The sequence below is a fragment of the Piliocolobus tephrosceles genome, chromosome 4, assembly GCF_002776525.5.
Source record: "Piliocolobus tephrosceles isolate RC106 chromosome 4, ASM277652v3, whole genome shotgun sequence".
Lineage (NCBI taxonomy): Eukaryota > Metazoa > Chordata > Mammalia > Primates > Cercopithecidae > Piliocolobus > Piliocolobus tephrosceles.
Window position 1 is genome coordinate 13,403,149 of NC_045437.1, and position 14,789 is coordinate 13,417,937.

At 41.7% G+C, this 14,789-nt stretch overlaps 1 protein-coding gene across 2 annotated transcripts in view; it reads right to left on the reverse strand.

Annotated features, from left to right (window-relative positions):
* DNAH5 (dynein axonemal heavy chain 5) overlaps positions 1-14,789 on the reverse strand; it is a 319,082-nt gene that overhangs the window by 138,009 nt on the left and 166,284 nt on the right. For both annotated transcript variants that reach the window (XM_026455693.1, XM_026455694.1), the window contains exons 33-37: positions 12,701-12,913; positions 11,786-12,010; positions 9,937-10,109; positions 736-914; positions 157-344 (exon numbers count right to left, since the gene is read on the reverse strand). In XM_026455693.1, coding sequence (XP_026311478.1) covers positions 157-344; positions 736-914; positions 9,937-10,109; positions 11,786-12,010; positions 12,701-12,913 — 978 coding nt within the window. The remainder of the gene's footprint in view (positions 1-156; positions 345-735; positions 915-9,936; positions 10,110-11,785; positions 12,011-12,700; positions 12,914-14,789) is intronic.

Sequence of the window (14,789 nt, forward strand, 5' to 3'; positions counted from 1 at the left end):
CATTGCTTAACACCAAAGGGTTTTCAACAGGAGGTAAAGTTAAAATCCCAATTTCCATTCAGGAAAATAGATAGATAAATGACATATGACCAGGGAGATGCATGAAAATTGTGATAAGAAGGCTGAAATTCAGTAGCTTTTCTAGCCACTCCTTACCATGGTTAAGAAAAGCCCAAATTCAGGGTTCATAGTCACATTATCTCCATCAGTAAAAATAAAAGACTTTTTGTGCTCCTTTTTACATGTCAGAATAATGGAAATTTGCTGGGCTGCAACCGAGAGAACTGGTAGATCAATACGGTTAAATTCATCAAAACAACCCCAGGATCCAGACTGTGCCAGTCCTTGGAAAGGAAATTAAATGAAAAATCCAATTAGTATATAATTTTGGAAAACCAAGAGAAAGGATATTATGTAGCTGCCAAAATGAGCCAGATGTAAGTTCATTCAAAAGAAAAGTGGAACAAATAGATCTATGCATCAAGTGACCCAAAGCAGCTCACAATTTGGCACTTTACCTGTAAACACCCAAGCTGCAGTGATAAAGGAACATCAAAAAAAAGGCAGGAGATAGTAACATTTGGTTCACCCAACCTGGCAGGATTGAAGATTTTCCAAAAAATTTTACAAAGTTGAAAATGATTCTAAAATGTGGCCAATTGTTGCAAAAAAAATTTAGCAAAATATTCCATCTTGGCTGAAATTTCTCACCAAATTAAAAAATATAACCCATACCTTTAAAAATCCGTCCAAGTCCTCGGAAATCCATCTGGTCTGAACAATTGAAAACCACGACGTATTTCCCTAGGCATCGTCCCATGTCTTTAGTGGTTTCTGTTTTGCCTGTGCCTGCAGGTCCAGCAGGGGCTCCTCCCATGCTCATTCCCAGAGCTTGAGCCAGCGTGATGTAACATCTGCATGGGTAGAAACATGACTAGAACCCCAGGCACCTGGAAATACTTCTGAGACATCACAGTGACATGAAACGCACACAAAATTAAAAACTAGAAGGCCACTGTCCCTACCTAACATTTCGAATACAACATCCTAAAACACACTTATCCTTATCAATGTTAACACATGTTGAGGAAAAGGAGGGGTAGTCTATGATCAACTAAGTTTAAAAACTCCTTAAAAGGTTAAACAGCTTTCTTTACTGATGAATTTTTCAGGCTTTCTTATCATAATATACAGAGAGAATCTCCAGGTATAAAAATAATACACTGCATTTCCAAAATGTATTTGGCAACACTTTTGCAGAGACCTATCCCCATCTAAAAAATATGTATATATATAAATATGTATATATAAATATATATATATATATATATATTTCTGTGAAGCAGATTGGGATCCTTTTAAATAGATTAATCCCCTTTGAATCTAAGAGTTGGCCATTTGATGTAGTGGCCAACTACATCAAATGTAGTTAAATCCCTAAATTTAAATTTGGGATTTAAAACACACATTGCTAAATAATCACATCTTGAATCTATTTCTGTGAGTAACTACTAAACTTGCACATGCTTTCAATTGCATCTTACTATATGAGATTAACAAATAAAAGATTTGGTGAGAGAATACAAGAATGCCTGCAAATGAAAATTTTTCACCTGATAGCTTACAGATGAATTACTTGTTTGCCAGCACCACCTGGTGTTACCAAAGGAGACAAATTATAAAGTGGTGCCATGTAGTGCTTTCTTATGGCCAAACTAAAAAGCATTCATCTGGACTTGAAAAAGACTTCCAAGGAAATGAAGTGACTATCCAGCTTGAGCAGTGGAAATGAACACTGAGTGCACCAGCTGGGGGTGGTTCCAGGTTCTCAATGTTATTGGATTGGAAACGAGTGCTATAAAGGCAAGTAAACGACTCAGTCCTTAATGCATGCACAGCCTGGATACAGAGGAGAAGACCCAGGCATGAAATCAGGAGCATGCCTGCTCTCACTTTGATTCTGCCTTTTAACCCAAGGTCTTATTTCTCCTGTTGCGTTTTTGCCATCCCTTCCAGAGCAGAGTCTGTAACAACAACAGACACCAGTGTGTTCCATATACATCGTCTTGTTTCATCCCCAGAGAACTCTGGAAGGAAGCTACTGTTCCTTCCCCCATTGCACAGAGAGGAGGAAAAAGGCTCACAGAGACTGAGTGACTTTTCTCGGGACTGCGGCAGGAGAACTGAGACAAGCCAAGTCCTCTCACTTTCCAGCTCTGAGACAAGCCCACGCTACCCGGGAAAGAAAAATAACTAACGGGCACTAGGCTTGATACCTGGGCGACGAAATGAACTATACAACAAACCTCCATGACACAAGTTTACCTATGTAACAAACCTGCACGTGCACCCCCGAACTTAAAAATTAAAACCTGAAAAAAAAGATTAAATAAAATACCAAACACATAAAAAGGGAATCCATGTCCATCAACTCTGATCACTCAGCTGCTCTGTTATGCAGACCCTTGTTACAACTGAGATGACTGGATTCATAAACTGAAGTAGCAGCAAGTTGCTTCAAACAGATCAATCCTATTTACATGAAAAGCAGGCGGGCATGCCTGGAGACCTCTCCCTGACTCAGCTAGGCGGGGCTTCAGACCCACTTCTACACTGGCACCCAAACTGCCTTTCGGCGACAAGCATGGATCTGTCAGAGCATCTCCCTGTGTGTCTAGAAAATTCTATATGTGGGTGCACCTCCCTTCTTGCCTCCCTTCTCTGCTTTCCTTTCTAGTCTATCTGTCGGCTATTTTCAAAACCGTTTCCATTCATGAACAGGGTTTGAACTTTATGTGTTTAAGTTGCCTGTGGTCAACTCCATTTTAGTTTTCTACCTTCCATTTAAACTGCTATAAACCCGCTGCAGTCAGGAACTAGGTCTGGTTCACACTTATACCCTCAACTACTTGCCTAACCCCTGGCACCTTGTACTATATGAACAACATCTGTTGAATAAATGGCTTGCACTGATCCAGCCATACATTCCTTTTTTTTTTTTTTTTTTTTTTTTTGAGACAGAGTCTCGCTCTGTCACCTGGGCTGGAGTGCAGTGGCGGGATCTTGGCTCACTGCAAGCTCCACCTCCCGGGTTTACGCCATTCTCCTGCCTCAGCCTCCAGAGTAGCTGGAACTACAGGCGCCGCCACCACGCCCAGATAGTTTTTTTTTTGTATATTTTAGCAGAGACGGGGTTTCACCGTGTTAGCCAGGATGGTCTCGATCTTCTGACCTCGTGATCCGCCCGTCTCGGCCTCCCAAAGTGCTGGGATTACAGGTTTGAGCCACTGCGCCCGGCCCCAGCCATACATTCTTATCTGGTCCCTCCTGTCCCAACAGCTACAGGAATTAGAGATGCAGAATGTGACCCTGATGCCAAATGAAAAGCGACCGACCCCGTGACCCAGGGCTCATTAGCACTCGAACTAACCAAATCTATCACCAGCATTCGTCTTAAGTATCCATAGCACTGTCGGTGCGTTTTGTCACAGGTAAACCAGAAGTGGTTTCAACTCCTATTGGTTCTAAACTGCTGAAAAGTTTCCTAAGAAACAATGGTAAATGCATCAGCAGGGTATATTTCTTCCTTGGGAACTTGGTTTAGTCACAGACTCTTTGATTATAGGACATGCTTAAGGAGAAACCAAAGAAAAGGTCGCTAAAGAATGTGTTATCATAGGCCAGGTGCAGTGGCTCATGCCTGTAATCCCAGCACTTTGGGAGGCCAAGGCAGGCGGATCACGAGGTCAGGAGCTCAAGACCAGCCTGGCCAACACGGTGAAATTCCATCTCTACTAAAAATAGAAAAATTAGCTGGGTGTGGCGGCACACGCCTGTAATCCAAGCTACTCGGGAGGCTGAGGCAGGAGAATCACTTGAACCCAGGAGGCAGAGGTTGCAGTGAGCCAAGATCACACCACTGCACTCCAGCCTGGGCAACAGAGTGAGTGAGACTCCTTCCCAAAAAAATTTTTAAAAAGTGTTATCAGCAATTTTGACAAGCAACAGTGATAGTAAGAATAACAATAATAACAAACATTTGCTGTGTCATGCCCTGTGCTGGGTACTTATGCTGCCTCTAGTCCCTGCAATGATACCAAAACAAGGCAATCAGGGAGGTTAGGTGTCTTGCCCAAGACTACACAGCTGCTAGGGACAGAGCTGAGCAGTCAACACTCAAAACTCACAGAAGCTGTGGGAATGTCAAAGAAAGGTACAAGTCTTGTCTACATTTCTTATCAAGCAGATAAGATGCCTCCATCAGCTCTCAATTTCCTCCGCCCTCTGCTTAAGTGACAGCAGTAGTCAAGACAACTCTAGTCTTCACTAAAAACACTATGAGTTTTGGAGAAAAGCACAGTATGTTATCACATTATAATAGCTATTTTATCATCTGAAATGTCTGCAACTCTGTCCACATGGCATTGAGCTTCCCCGAATCCAGGGAGCTGCCACAGTTGTTAAATTCACAAGTCAGTCAGTGAAGGGATGACAACATGTCAGTTGGACAACATGCCTCCAACATTTGACTTTTTTAAAGTATTAATTTCAACGAGGAGTTTTCCCTTGCAAAAGGGAAGCAAATCTTGCAGGGGAATCTCAGTTACTATCAAAAATTAATAACTCAATTCCCACACAATCAAGTTAGTTAAAGAAAAATAAACAAGTGGGCATTTAGGGTGAAACAGACAAACTTCAGAATCCCTTCACTTACATATTTAAAATACTTATTTTGCTTTCAAAGTTCTCAGGTTTTTTGACATCAAAAGATATACAAGATAATGAACACAGTGGAAGAATCAAGTTGCAGAAAAGACTGTAAACTATGATACCTATATGTGAAACTGAAAAAGGATTTTGATATCTAAGCATCCACAGTTTTCAGAGAGATAGAAAATAAACTGTTGATCATTTTGAAAAATAGAAAAGTTTTCTCTCCCACACATTCTACTTCACGCTCTTCTGTACCATTTACACTTTTCACCATTAAGATGCAATTTTGGAAATAATCACTTCTTTCATTTATTCAAGAACCATTTATTTAGCATCTGTTTTGTGACAGAACAATTCTAGCAAACACATCACATGAAGCTCATGCACCAAGGATCTTTCATTCTAAAAAAAATAATAAAAATAAAAGATTATTTAAAAATAAGAAACAGGGAAAATAAAGCTGGGTAAGAGGGTTATGGGATTTGGAGATTGTGGGAGGTCAGGAGACCCCTGAGGTGACTCTCTAGCAGAGGCCTGAAGGAAGAAGGAAGCAAAATATGCCACTATTGAAGGAAAAGGGTTTCAGGCTAAGTGTATAACAAGTGCAAGGGCCCTGAGGCAGGACCGTGCCACAGCTGGTACAGGTGCCACAGCTCAAGTAGGTGGCCCGAGCTGAATGAGGATAGAGAAGCAGAGAAGTAGCAGAGGCCAGATTGTACCAGGCCTCACAGGCCCACGTGAGGACGTTGACTTTTACTTTGCATGAGATGGAACCATGGGAGAAGTTTTGGGGCAAAGGATCTGACTTACATTCTGGTGTCTGAACTGTGAACAGACTGTACAGGGACAACGACAGAGGCAGGAAAGCCAGTTAAAACATTATCAGAAGGGTCCAGGTCAGAAACTATGGTGGTCTGGATAAAAGTAGTATGATTCCTGTAATCCCAGCACTTTGGGAGGCCGAGGAGGGCAGATCACCTGAGGTTAGGAGTTCAAGAACACCCTGGCCAACATGGTGAAACCCTGTCTCTACTAAAAACACAAAAATTAGCCAGGCATGGTGGCTGGCGCCTGTAGTCCCAGCTACTCAGGAGACTAAGGCAGGAGAATCATTTGAACCTGGGAGGATGCAGTGAGCTGAGATTGCACCATTGTGCTCCAGGCTGGGCGACAGAGTGAGACTTCTTCTCAGGAAAAAAAAAAAAAAAAAGAGTAGTAATGATATAAGAATAATTGTAGGCAGAGAGGGTTAAAAGGAGTCCTCGGTAAGGTTTTTTTCTTTTAATAAAAGCAGCTCCCGAAACATTTCTTTTCTAACAGAAAAGCGGCTTAAAGAGCCAGGCCGGCAAGCTTTGAAATGCAAATGCTGGTGATCCAGCCAACATGGGAATTCCCACCCTCTTCTCCTTGTCACCATGTGCGCCAAGTATCATGGCTGCCTCCAGACAACTCCACGTGAGCAGGAATCCTGGCGACCTGTATTTGCATATTAAAAGACTGGGGTGGGAGGGCCAGTTTTCTCGAGGGCTACATGAATGACACACCTGGTCAAACCAATACCCTAAGCCCTATGCAAATCAGACACCGCCTCCTCCAGCCTCCTAAAATAACCGACTGTTTTCCCGTTTACATGGTTTTTTTCTCTCCACTCCAAGCACCCCCTCTCTGTCTCTGTACCGGGGAGGTTTTTCCTTTTTTCTTGCCTATTAAACTTTCCACTCCTTGAAACCACTGCACGTGTGTCCACGGCGTTTATCTAAACGGCACAAGACAAAGGGCCCTGGTGTTCCTCCAGGCACCGGAGCGGTCATGAGGCAAAGGGGTGAAAATTGTCACATTCTAGAAGGAACCTGAAAGTAGTGCTGACCAAATTGATGGTAGATTATTGGAAAATGAGGTGAGAGAGAAGGAAGGGCTTCCAGCTTACTCCAGGGAGTGTTGGATTGTACTTTTGGAAGGCGATGTATTCACAGGCTTCAGGAGTTCAGACACGGACATCTTTTGCAGGGGCATTATTCTGACTATCACACTTCCCCCCACCACTCTGATAAAATGGAATGGCCACTTGCTAAAATGAAGATGAAGACAGGAGGACACTTTTGTGAGGCTGATCAAACACACTAAGGTTAAATATCCTGTAAGCATCCAATGGACATGTCACACAGGCAGACAGGTATGTGTGTCTGAAGTTCCGGAGAGAAGCCCTGGTTTGAGGCAGAGTTTGGGGTTTTTAAAGTCATGTGGGATCACCTAAGGAATGAGTAGAGGTGGAGAAGAGAAGAGCCTGGCAGGTCTCTGTTTAAAGGTCAAAAAGATGAAGAGGAACCAGTAGGAACAGGTACAAAAGGACAACCAGACCATTAGGAGGAACCAGGCGAGTGCAGTGTCCTGGAAGCCATGTGATGAAAGTGTATCAAAAAGGAGAGAATGATCAACAGCACCCATGCAGCTGATTGTTCAAGAAAGACAAGATCCAGGAAAAACCACTGGATTTAGCAACAGGTCTGGGTGACTTTCAGGAGAGCTGTTTTATCAGTGATGGGGAAAGTATGACAAAATAATGGACCCCCTAAAATACTCATGTTCTAATCTCTGCAACCTGTAAACATCTTACCTTCCACAGCTAAAGGGACTTTGCAGATGTCATTAATGTTAAGGACCTTGAGAAGGGGGGTTATGTTGGATAATAAAGGGGACTCAACCTAATCTCATGAGTCCTTAGAAGCAGAAGAGATAGGCAGAAGAGTGGGTCAGAGACACGAGACAGAAGAAGGGGGGGGATTCAAAGCATGGAAGGCACCTGACCCACCACTGCTGGCTTTGAAGACGAGGGAAGGAGTCAGGATCAAGGAACGTGGTGGCCTTCAGAGGCTGGAACAGCCCTGAGCTGACCTAAGACAATGGGGACCTGGGTCCTCCAACCAGGAGGAAAGGAATTCTGCCAACAGCCTGGAAGAGCGGGAAACAGAACTCAGTCTCCGGGAAGAAACACAGCCCTGCTGGCACCTGATTATAAGCCCGTGAGACCTGCATCAGACTTCTGATGGACAGAACTACAAAAATAACACATTTGTGTTGTTCAGCCTTCTAAATTTGTGGCAATTCTTTATGGCAGCAATAGAAAATTAGCAGAGAGCCTGAATGAAGTGAGTTGAAGAAAAACAAGGTGGAGAGAAACTGCTTTTGAGGGGTTTTGAAGGGAGCATGGAGTGGGAAGGAAACCTGGGCAATCACGGTAGGGTTTGTGTGCGGATGAAAAGGATTCAGTGGAAAGTGAAAATGGATGATGCTTCCAGAGAGGAAATCCTGGGGTCAGTGGAGGTGTTGGCTTTGGACGGCGAACCTAGAGAGAAAGCAGCTGCATGAGAACAGTCACCCAGGTTAATGCATATGGTGGTGGAGATGAATGCTTCTATCTTCTCAAAAAAGACAAGAAATAAGGCCTTCGGTGGAGACAGAGGAAGACAAGGAAGTGCTGGAGGCTTGAAAGGCAGGAGACATAAAATAACCACATAAGCATTTATAAGAAATTCGTATTTGGGAACTCTACCTTTTTTTTTTTCTTTTTTTTTTTTTTTGAGACTGAGTTTTGCTCTGTCACCCAGGCTGGAGTGCAGTGGTGTGATCTTGCCTCACTGCAACCTCCACCTCCCAGGTTCAAGTGATTCTCCTGCCTCAGCCTCCCAAGTAGCCAGGACTATGGGCACACGCCACCACACCTGGCTAATTTTTTGTATTTTTAGTAGAGACGAGGTTTCACCATGTTAGCCAGGATGCTCCCCATCTCCTGACCTTGTGAGCCACCTGCCTCGGCCTCCCAAAATGCTGGGATTTCAAGCGTGAGCCAACGCGCCTGGCCTACTTTTTAAATGAACATTATTTTTAATGGACAAATCATCATTGTATGTAATTATGGGACACAATGTAATGTTATGTTATATGTATACAATATGGAATGATTAATACAAGCCGTTTGACCATAATGAGCATTCAGGGCACCCCAAAGTGAAAATAAACAATGTAGTTGATACTACAAAGTTCAAATTAGACTAAGCAAATCACAGGATATTAGCCCTGCAAGCACCCTTAGAGACAACGTAGCTCAAGGGTCCCCAAACCCCAGGCCACAGACCAGTATTAGAGCTGAATGAGGACAGAGTGTTGGTCCATGGTCCATTAGGAACCGGGCCACACAGCAAGAGGTGGGCGGTGGGCAAGTGAGAGAAGCTTCATCTGTATTTACAGCCACTCCCCATGGCTCACATTACCGCCTGAGCTCCGCCTCCTGTCGTATCAGTGGCAGTATTAGATTCTCACAGGAGCACAGCCTTTATTGTGAACTGCACATGAACCCTATTGTGAACTGTGCATGTGAGGGATCTAGGCTGCTCGCTCCTTTCAAGAATCTAATGCCTGATGATCTGTCACTGTCGCCTATCACCTCCAGATGGGACTATCCAGTTGCAGAAAAACACACTCAGGGCTCCCATGAATCTAAATTATAGTGAATTGTATAACTATTTCATTATCTATTACAATGTACTAATAGAAATAAAGTGCACAATAAATGGAATGCATTTGAATCATCCCAAAACCATCACCCACCCCCTCGTCCGTAGAAAAACTGTCTTCCAGGAAACCAGTCCCTGGTGCCAGAAAGGTTGAGGACTGCTGGCTTAGCTCATCTTACAAATGAGGAGACTGAGTCTAGGGAGGTTGCAGTGGCAGGTGCCACTAACACAACTCGTAAATAGCAGGCCACGGGAAGAGTTAACACTCTGGAGGCCTTGCCAGTGGTCTCTCCCCACTTTTACCTGCACTGATACTCAATTTCTTTCCTGCTTAAAAAAAAAAAAAAAAGGAAAATCTTAATTGTCTTTTAGTAAGAACAACAGATACTCAAGCAGCCCCCCAAGACCCACTGCGAATTTGCACCTGACAACACACAGCGATTAATTCCCTTTCTTGCGCATTCTGTGTCCACACGGTGTTTATACATTCAAACTCTGCCTCTAGAAGACTGAAGGCAGAGGAAGCAAGGTCGGTGTCAGTCACAAGCCTAAATCCCATGTGAAGACACAGGTGTAAAGCTAAAAATACTAAATTTCAAAGGTTTTAGTATAAAAGAGTCTATAAACCCTAAGAGAATTTAAGCAAAAATCCCCTGAGCAACTCGAGAGAATAAAAACGGTAGGGGATGGGGAGAAGGGCTCCATCACCTACCTGTCTGTAAGTGGAGTTATGACAAGCCTGTCAGTGCAGCCTAAAAATTCATTCTGGTATATGAAAGCCACATCTGTGATGTGAATCATCATCTTGTCAGAATCTTCGTTAAAGTAAAATCTGCACTGTTTCAGCCACTCAAAGTCCATAGGACTCTTGACATGCATATGACACTGAAATTCAAAACGTATATGTTAGAGCTGTGATGAGAAGCACTCATTAAATATACACATTAGCATTCATGTAGATCATAAAGTGAAATAAATGAAACTCGTAGACAATCCAACTATTTCAGATGTGTCAACTGTGTCACCAGCCAACCATTCATCTATTGATGAGTAAAAAAGAAACTTTGGAAGATATGGGAATAAGAAAACTCAAGAAGAAACCACTAATTATGCCCCTCCAATTTGAGTGGCTTTACATATTTTAATAATAAGATATTCATTTCTTAAATTTCACCCTTAAATGCCTAATGCCATAGTCCTAACCGTGAAAAAAGTATGTTTTGGCAGACGAAGACAGAACTAAACAATCTCATTAGGAAAAAGACATCTCTTAAGACTATAACAAAGTACATTGTTGGGGTTTTTTAATCCAGTAATTATTTTTCTCAAGAATTACATTGGGCCAAAATTTCTAACATCTAAATGACAGGCCATTGCCTGGCAATGCTTTTGTCCAGATTTTTTAGCCAAAATTTTAAGCCACTTTCATCATTTGCTTTGACAAATAAGAAATCTAAAATTAGCCTGAGCCCTTCATTTCTCAGAGAGGCAAGCAGTGTGCTTAACTATTAAGGCAGGAGATTAGCACCCAACAGCTTCAGTGTGCTACCTTTACTTCCATGACATCAGGACCAATCTTTCGTAATCTTTTTTACATAATGTGGTGAGACAAATCCAGAAAATTATTATGAAAATAAGAGCTTTTTGCCTCTTATCTAACACATTTTACAGCAGACGAATTTCACTTCTTTTTATTTCTCATTTTCTATAGCTGCAAAACTCTCTTTTCCCACCCTGTTCTCTCTTTAAAAGCAAAAATGTGTGACACCTGAATGTCAGAAGCTCTATTAGGAAAGGCCATTTGCAATCAATGACATAAAATGTAGCAAAACTTGTTAAGAATGTGATTTTTCGAAAGCCTTAAGGGAAGTCCTAAACAGCTCTACTAAGCAATAGTACTAATAATTTTCATAGCAAGAAAGTAGTGATCTTCAATTAATAGGTAAAAAGCAAAAAAGATGTATGAAGGCTTTTCAGATGCTACATGACAATTTTAACATTAAAAATCATCATGTTAAAATATTTTTAATAAAGTCTAATTGCCTCAATAACATCTTAGCATAGATCATCAGAATATGATTTACATTCAGTTAAGACTGAAAGAAAGCTGGTAACAAGCTCTGATTACGAACATGAATCTTTGCCAGAGTTTAATCTTTTCCTTGAATTCGATCAAACTAGTTCTACCGGGTAAACAGATAGTGTCTAGAATTTGTTTTTTTTTGTTTTTTTTGAGACAGAGTCTGGCTCTGTCGCCCAGGCTGGAGTGTAGTGGCCGGATCTCAGCTCGCTGCAAGCTCCGCCTCCCGGGTTCACGCCATTCTCCTGCCTCAGCCTCCCGAGTAGCTGGGATTACAGGCGCTGCCACCTCGCCCGGCTAGTTTTTTGTATTTTTTAGTAGAGATGGGGTTTCACTGTGTTAGCCAGGATGGTCTCGATCTCCTGGCCTCGTGATCCGCCCATCTCGGCCTCCCAAAGTGCTGGGATTACAGACTTGAGCCACCGCGCCCGGCCTGGAATTTGTTTTTCTCTACATGCCACAGCATTTATAAAGAATTTACCAGGTCATCAAAGATATCCCTTTGGTGCACATGAATAGTAATCAGAGTCTCATATTTCACTCGTTCCGTGGAACTCAGATCCCTCGTGGTGATGTCTATCAGTGTATTGAGCAGCTCCAGGAAAGTCTCATTAGTTTTCTGCATGATTTTTTTATCAAACTTGGCATTTCTAAGGGCTTCTTCTGAATCCCGTGTCCATATCATCTGAATTCCTAATAATCCAACCTTATGGAAATAAAAAAGGCTTTATGAATTTGTATGGCATATTTATGTATTTAAATAGAAATTACAACATGATCAACAGTTGTGATTCTTACGCAAGTGTAAAGCCATGATTACATCAACTTTGATACCTTTTTTCATAACCTATGGAAATTCTATTTCTTATCATTTTAAGCCATTTATGTTGAAGTCACATTTCTCCCTAGATAGATTTTAAGTTGCTTGCAGGCAAAGAATGTCTGAAACTTGCCTTACCCAAACTAGCATAATGTTGAGACAGAACAGATGCTCACCAAATTTTTATTAATCACAGTAACGAAGAAAACCTTGTTTCCTGTATTTTAATGCTGAAATCAATTTTTCATTTTTTAGTAAAGTGTTCAATCAAGTACATTTTCATGATTTTTGTACATTGTTACATCAAAAGATTGAGTAGGAAGAAAACTGTTTTAAGTTAAAGACAATACATCAAATATATCTATAACCCAAATATACATTTAAGTCTATAGATATATGACCATATAATCTGTAGTTAAAAATCTTTAAGGTTAAGTATATTTAATGGGTCCTTATGAAAATCTTAATACTGGTCTAGAGTTAAATTATAGCCGTTTGTGAAGCTTACAATAGGTAATGTCTGAGATTTACAATGACTATTTTACAAAACATACTTTCCAATTTCAATACACTGACCTGAGCAGGGAAGGATGAAAGAAATTCAATTAGCTGGAAACCTGTTTCTTGAATATTTGCAGCTGCCTGGCGAATCACAAGATGCAATGAGGACTGAGATTCTTCCAAAAGAGAATTAAGCCAAACTTCTACATTGCCCTCTGCCATGACAGGTTTATCCAATTCAATCGTCTCACCCTCTCGAGAGGAAATTGACAGAATTCGATCATAGATCTATGTTAGAAACAAACAAACAAAAAAGCTATAGTCATAAAAAAAGTAAAACCTAATTCTTGACTTTGACTTGTCCTTCCCATAGAAAGTAAAGCTACAGATTATAAAATACTGTAAAAGCCAAATATAAACTACTTAAAAACAATTTTTTTAAAAAAGCCATGAAATCTAAAAGGCAATACAAAATCAATTCCAGGCTGGGCGCAGTGGCTCACGCCTGTAATCCCAGCACTTTGGGAGGCCGTGCCAGTTGGATCACCTGAGGTCAGGAGTTCAAGACCAGCCTAGGCAATAAGGTGAAACCCCGGCTCTACTAAAAATACAAAAATTAGTTGGGCATGGTGGTGGGGTGCCTGTAATCCCAGCTATTTGAGAGGCTGAGGCAGGAGAATCGCTTTAACCCAGGAGGCAGAGGTTGCAGTGAATCGAGACCGTGCCATTGCACTCCAGGCTGGGGGACAACAGCGAGACTCCGTCTCAAGAAAGAAAGAGAGAAAGAAAGAAAGAAAGAGAGAGAGAGAAATCAATTCTAAATAAACTATACTGGAAGGGGGGAAACTTATTTTCTAAAAGAAATATTTAATACAAATATGATGATCTTAAAAATCTCTAAAGTTTCCCAAATGAAATGAGGCTTCTAAAATCTAAAATGTTATACTAAGTCGTCCTTAGCTGTAGACAGAAGTGATCTACCAAAAAGCTAATGGGGCTTCAGTTTCAGGGCCCCTCACTTACACAGACCGTTTTCAAGGCCCTGAATATGAATTTGTATTTATAATTTTACAAGATTTAGCACCCACACAAACAAAATCTGCCCCTGATTGTAGAAACCTTATGGCAGGAGCAACAAAAAACAAAAGCAACACGATCTTAAGAAGCAACTGCTAAGAACAAAGGCTAAAAGTCTGTGGGCATTTAACTAACAAAAGGGAGCTACACGGTAAATAAGATACTGAAAGATACTTAAATTATCTTTCATACAACTTGAGACAGTGAGAAGTTTTGCTCTTGGACCATGATGTCCTAGTGCCGTGGCAGAGGATTTAAGCAAAACATCATGAAGATTTTTCTGATGAATTACGTCCCTTCTTTCAACCCACACACCCAATAAAAGAACAAGAAACATTGATTTTTGAACCATTAAAATCCATCCTGTTTTCCTTCCTCTCTGTCCCCTCTAACAAAGCCTTGTTACAGCTGTTCAGCCTTTTTTATCCTGACTTTGCAATGGCTTCTTACATTGATTTCCTTGCCCCCTTTCATTCCGCCTCCTACACTGCACCAGAGAATGTTTCTGAAACACAGATCAGGTCACTGTCCTGCTTAAATGCCTCCCATGGCTTTTTATCATGTTCGGGATGAAGCAGAATTCCATCATGTGATGCGCTTGGCCTTTGGAATCTTGCCCATCCCCCCTTCTCTCTTTGCTCATGGCTCCCCGTTGTGGGCCCAATTGTGTCTCTCAAAAAGGTATACTGAAGTCCTAAGCCCTGACACCTGTGAATGTGACATTATTTGGGAATAGCGTCTTTGCAGATGTGATCAATTTAAGATGCAGTCACCTCTAGCCTCCAGAACTTTGAGAGAATACATTTCTGTTGTTTGAAGCCACAGCAGCCCTAGGAAACTAATACACTCCCTCACACACCCACGCTGCTGACATCCGAGGCTTCCCACACCTCCGGGCGCCCACAACTGCCTTGCACATGCTCTTCTTCTGACCTGACCATACTTCCCTTCACCTGCAAGGTTATATTCCATTTACCTTGAAAACATCAGTGCAAATTTACATTCTCCTGCAGAAAGCCTTCCCTGACATACACCCGGGTTAGGGCTCCCTGATGGGCATTCTCATGATCTTTGTGCTTAATGAAGC